The 5,975-nt window shown below is 28.9% G+C and overlaps 1 protein-coding gene across 1 annotated transcript; it reads left to right on the top strand.

Moving 5' to 3' along the window:
- Positions 1 to 2,272: 2,272 nt before the first annotated feature.
- On the top strand, positions 2,273 to 3,608 carry LOC124941691 (F-box protein CPR1-like). Its single transcript, XM_047482038.1, has 2 exons — positions 2,273 to 3,328; positions 3,585 to 3,608. The coding sequence occupies exons 1-2, from the start codon at positions 2,273 to 2,275 to the stop codon at positions 3,606 to 3,608; spliced, it is 1,080 nt and encodes a 359-aa protein (XP_047337994.1).
- Positions 3,609 to 5,975: the final 2,367 nt, after the last annotated feature.

Below are 5,975 nucleotides of genomic sequence, written 5' to 3' on the forward strand. Positions count from 1 at the left end.
CGTGGTGTAGTCGCCTTCATACACGTGGAGAAGCGAAGAAAGAGGGAAATCTGTAATTCAACTGGCCTTTTCTAGAACTCACTTGGAATGTCGGTTAGCATATTTCTATTTTTATTCTTTTAAATATTAATTTTCATTAATTAAAAAATAATAATATCAAGGGAATTTAAATATTAAATATTAAATAATATAATAAATTTATAAAAACAATTATTGTTAGATGGTCTTGACATCAATGACCAAATTTAAGTATGGATAGGGTTGGTCTAGTTGGTTTATTAAAATGATTAATCATTTAGTTTTGTGTATTATTTTGAGTGGAATTAATTTTGCGAAAAAAAATTTTGCTAATGAATCTTCTATCAATGTTTGGGACGAGGAAAATTTAACGACATACAATCATTATTGGTCTAATGATTTCGCTAGTTGAATTATATATAAAAAAAAATTAAACATTCATTATATAGAGTATTTTTATAACATAATTTTTATTTTAATAGGATACAAACAAATGTTTACGTCTGAACAATACGTTATACATTGACAAAACATTGATAGTTTTAATGTGAGGCATTGTTACAATTTGTTCGATAAGATGATTGATATGATTTTAACATAAGAAATTTAGAAGTTGAAAATTTTATCCAAAATCTCACTTTTTTAAGCACTATTCATGGTGAAATTTTTACGAAAATATATAAATGAAAAAATGTTATACTATGATAAGTCATTGTCGTATGTGTCACGAGAAGGTTGAATTGGTGACTTCCTTACTTTTGTATTATGAATGAGTGGAGTATTATACTATGATTTAATAGTGCTTAGATAATTTCATAATAAATTTAGATTGAGATATCTGATATGTCAAACATACATATTTGAGTTACTATTCTAATTATTTGCTGTTATGAAAGAGACCGATCTCGATAAATTATTATCGAGACAATTAAAGTGTATATAAACAAAGTTTTGCCATCAATTGAGAGTATTATTAATATATTAATAAAAAACGACTAAACTAAGAAGATAATGGAACAAACCAGAACCCACCTTAAATATTAGTGGTGGAAAACAACTCATCATCATGTAATGTTAAAAAAAAAAAAAAATCTAAAGGAAAAAAAAAATATAACTTTTCAACTTCAATTTTTTATTTATTTATTTTATTTTTTGGGTAAATTTGAAACATTGTCTAATAGTATTTTTTTTTATATAATTAAAATACCTACCCAAAGACTAGTCAAATAAATAAATTCCTGAATAATTTTCCTACAAAATAATAAAATAACTTTGGACTGGTTCCTCAATTCTTATTTTTATAATTTTAAATATAATATTAGGATAATTAAGACAAAATAACATTTTTAAAATTCTTAAAATAAATAGTGAGTCACCTTTATAATTTTCTTTTATAATATTCACCTATAACAAAAATACCAAATAATTAACCAACCAGTCCAATGTAACACCAACCCTTCCATTTTGTATTTATTATTTCTATTTTTATAAATTGGGGAAGGTCTTAAATTTGCTTACAATATTTTTTAAAAATAATTATGTATGACTTAAATTTATAGTTTTGACAGTATGAGTTCGTTTATTTTATTAATGTCTTACATTAACTTTAACTTAAAAGGTTCGTTCTAATAATAAATCAATTATATAAAATAAATATTTACATATAAATTTTATTATCTAACAAAATGTACTAAGTTTCTCTTCTTTCTAAAATTTTCAGGTGTGTCAGTTTAAATATTATTTAAAGTCAAAAGTTATGGGTAAGTAAATAATATTAAGCCCAAGTACACAAGTTCACCTATAATGACCCAATAATTAAATAAAATTAAGCCCATATCTTAACCTTTTTCTTTCTTTTTATACATATTATCTTCTAAACCTAATTATCTTTTTTTCCATTCCCAACCAACCTTCGTTCTTCAGTTCTTCAAAAAAATTGGTGAGTTCATTTGCGGGGCATTATACATAAAACATTGTTTTTACTTTTTACTACGGATTGATTTTCGAATTTTTAATTTTCTGTTATATTATATGTTATAATGTTTGTAAACTAAGTATGCTATGTTTATAAACTATGACTTTGGTTAAATGTAAATAATGTGCATGTTAAGATAAATCAACTTGTTTTCAATATGTTTTAGAATGCTTTGTTGACTTTTAACTGATATTCTTCTTCTTCTTTTTAACTTGGCATACAAGTTAATTATTCTTTTTCTGATTTAATTTTCTTCTTGTATTGTCCGGTCTATAGAAGATGGTGCATTTGTCGGATGAGATTTTAGAAAAGGTTCTTTGCCGATTGCCTGTTAAGCTTCTGCTCCGTTTCAGATGTGTTTCTAAATCATGGCTTGCCCTAATCAGTAGCCCATATTTTGTCAAATTGCACCTGAAATTATCAGTTCAAACCAAGAGGAATATCAATCTCAACCTCTACAGGCATAATGACATTTCATTGAAGTTTTTGAATTATGAACTTAGGTCTAGCTTTTCATGTGATGGCTTGCTTTGCATGTCAAATGTCAATAATGCTCTTGATAATGTCTTTTTATGGAATCCATCAATCCGAAAGTCTATAAAATTGCCTTACGAATCAACTGATCACTCAATTCATTTAGGTTTTCCTTCCACATGTGTTTATCAAATCGGTTACGATAACATCAATGACGATTACAAGGTGGTGAGAACTGTGGTGTTTCTAAAAACAGGTGACATCATTGATTATGAGGTTAAGGTTTATAGTTTGAGATCAAATTCATGGCATAAATTAGAAAAGTTTTCTCACTGTCCGGATTGGAATAGCTTTGGGAATTCCATTATTGGTGGAGCTCTGCACTGGATCTCAACTGGAAATTCATATCTAAACAGGGAAAGTTTGATTGTTTCATTTGATCTTGCGACAGAGAAATCCAGAGTACTTCCACAGCCTGAGTACCGCAATCCTTATTACAAATTATATGTGGATAAATTAGGAGGATGTCTTTTGTTAAGTTGTCATTACGAATCATCGACGATTGTGGATATATTTTTACTTAAGGAATATGGTGGGAAGAATGAACATTGGTCGAAATGGATTACACTATCACCACCGACACCTTCTTTTAGGATTGATTATCCTTTGCAACCTATTACTTATTCAAACAATGGTAAAAAAGTGTTGTTCGCCATGGGTTATAATAGACATGTTTGGTATAATTTAGAAGAGAAGTCATTTGAGAAAATGAGTGTTTATTGTGTGGATAAATTATTTACCCTATACACTTGCCTTGAAAGTCTCGTCTCTCTGCCGATTTTCGATCTTCCAACAGCAATTGTAAGTAACCATATATGTCAAATTTGATTTACAAATTGGTTTTCTCATTAATCTCCAGATTTTTTTTTTGTTTTTTAGAAATAATTACTCCTATTCAAATATATGTATTTTCCTCAATATACTATTTGTTCATATTTTTTACAATGGTGGATTGATCTAAAGAAGATGTTTCGGAAATTTGCATTCATTGCTGTGCTACACAACTGACTTAATTTCACATTAATGTTTTTCACTTGTTTGTGTTTTGTTTTTACAGACAGAGATAGGGGGAGTGGCGTAAAATCGCTGCCCGAGGATCGAATTTACGAAGAAAGGGATCAAATATTGGAGTCGAGTTTTAAGAACATTTGGATATATATAATATATGACATTATCTCCTCTCTTACATTATTAATTCTTTAGGTCTTGCAACACCTTTCTCCTTTAGGTGATTAGAGTTTTGTTTTCAATTATAAATATTTAACTTTTGATTATTCAAAGAAATCACTATTATATGAACTTTAATTTTTTTAAATATTCACAAAAATGTAGCTAAAATATGAATTATGAATTATGAATCCATCTCCATAGAAATAAATAGGAGTTGATTAAAATCAATCCATCTATTAAGAAATTCAACTATTGATATTTATGCTTCATTGAACATAATTGACAAACATCACTATTTCACTTGCTTGGCTAGAAAACCTTACTTCTTATAGTCCAAATACAGAGCATTCGTATCAGTCCCATTAACATCTGGAAAACTAGCGTTTCTGAATGTATAGAGTTTCGATTTTATGCTCAGAAATATCCCAAATAATTTAAGATCTAAAACTAAATAACCATAAATTTTAGATATTCTAAAAGTTTAATGGTTATTAATCATAAATCAAGTCTCAATAACAGCCCATTTACATCCTTCATAAAACAAGTATTCTAACTCACCAGTGACATTTTCTTATCACCAGATAGATATAACTATATATGCATCAAATAAATTGAAATCCAATTAAAGCTGCAAAGAAAATTAGATCAAATCCTTTCATAGAACATTTGGCTCGAAGGGTGTGAGTGATTGATTGCGCGCTTTCACGGTTTGAGATTTGGCTGCATCGCTGAATCAGAATGCAAGGTCTGCACGCAGTTTGCCAGTATAGACATAACTTTAGATGCCTATTTTCCTGATGCAAAAGATAATAACATATATGTTAGATAATGGAAACCAGATAGGTTGAAAGAAACAACATATATTAGGGTGTGTTTGATGATGGAGAATTGGAATTGTAATTGGCATTGGAATTCTAATTCCAATTCCATGAGAATTGGCATTGAATTATAATTCAATTCTTATGTTTGGAAAAATGATAGAATTGTAATTCAATTCCAATTCCTATGTTTGGGAAAATGATAGAATTGTAATTCAATTCTAATTCTAATGTTTGTAAAACAAAATATCGGTTCAAAATGTTAACTTTTAAAATATGTGTTGACGTTTTGGCACGTTTAATACGTTTTTGACTTTTTTTCACATTTTCACACGTTTTTCACGTTTTCACACGTTTTAACACGTTTTTCATATTTTTCACACATTTTTCATGTTTTTCACACGTTTTAACACGTTTTTCACGTTTTTCACACGTTTTTCACGTTTTCCAAACGTTTTTCACGTTTTTCACATGTCTTTCACACGTTTTTCACGTTTTCACACGTTTTTTACACGTTTTCACACGTTTTCACGTTTTTTACACGTTTTAATACGTTTTCATGTTTTTCACACATTATAACACGTTTTTCACGTTTTTCACACATTTTCACGTTTTTCACACATTATTCACACGTTTTTTACGTTTTCACGTTTTTCAAACGTTTTAACACGTTTTACACGTTTTTCACGTTTTTCACGTTTTTCACACGTTTTAACACGTTTTTCATGTTTTCAAACGTATTCACGTTTTTTACACGTTTTAACACGTTTTTCACACATTTTTCACGTTTTTCACACATTTTCACACGTTTTTCACGTTTTCACGTTTTTCACACGTTTTAACACGTTTTTTTACGTTTTTCACGTTTTCACGTTTTTTAAACGTTTTTCACGTTTTTCACATGTCTTTCACGATTTACACACGTTTTTCACGTTTTCACACGTTTTTTACACATTTACACACGTTTTCACGTTTTTTACACGTTTTAATACGTTTTCACGTTTTTCACACATTACAACACGTTTTTCACGTTTTCACACGTTTTTCACGTTTTTCGCACATTATTCACACGTTTTTCACGTTTTCACGTTTTTCACACGTTTTAACACGTTTTTCACGTTTTCACGTTTTTCACACGTTTTAACACGTTTTTCACGTTTTCACGTTTTTCACACGTTTTAACACGTTTTTCACGTTTTCAAACGTTTTCACGTTTTTTACACGTTTTAACACGTTTTTCACACGTTTTCACACGTTTTCACACGTTTTCACAGGTTTTTCACGTTTTCACGTTTTTCATGTTTTCACGTTTTTCACACGTTTTAACATGTTTTTCACGTTTTCACGTTTTTCACGTGTGAAACGTGTTAAAACGTGTTAAACGTGTTAAATGTGTTAAAAATGTGTCAAACGTGTCAAAAACGTAAAAAACATGTGAAACGTGTCAATGTGTTAAAAAC

Source organism: Impatiens glandulifera, chromosome 6 (assembly GCF_907164915.1).
Source record: "Impatiens glandulifera chromosome 6, dImpGla2.1, whole genome shotgun sequence".
NCBI classification, from domain to species: domain Eukaryota; kingdom Viridiplantae; phylum Streptophyta; class Magnoliopsida; order Ericales; family Balsaminaceae; genus Impatiens; species Impatiens glandulifera.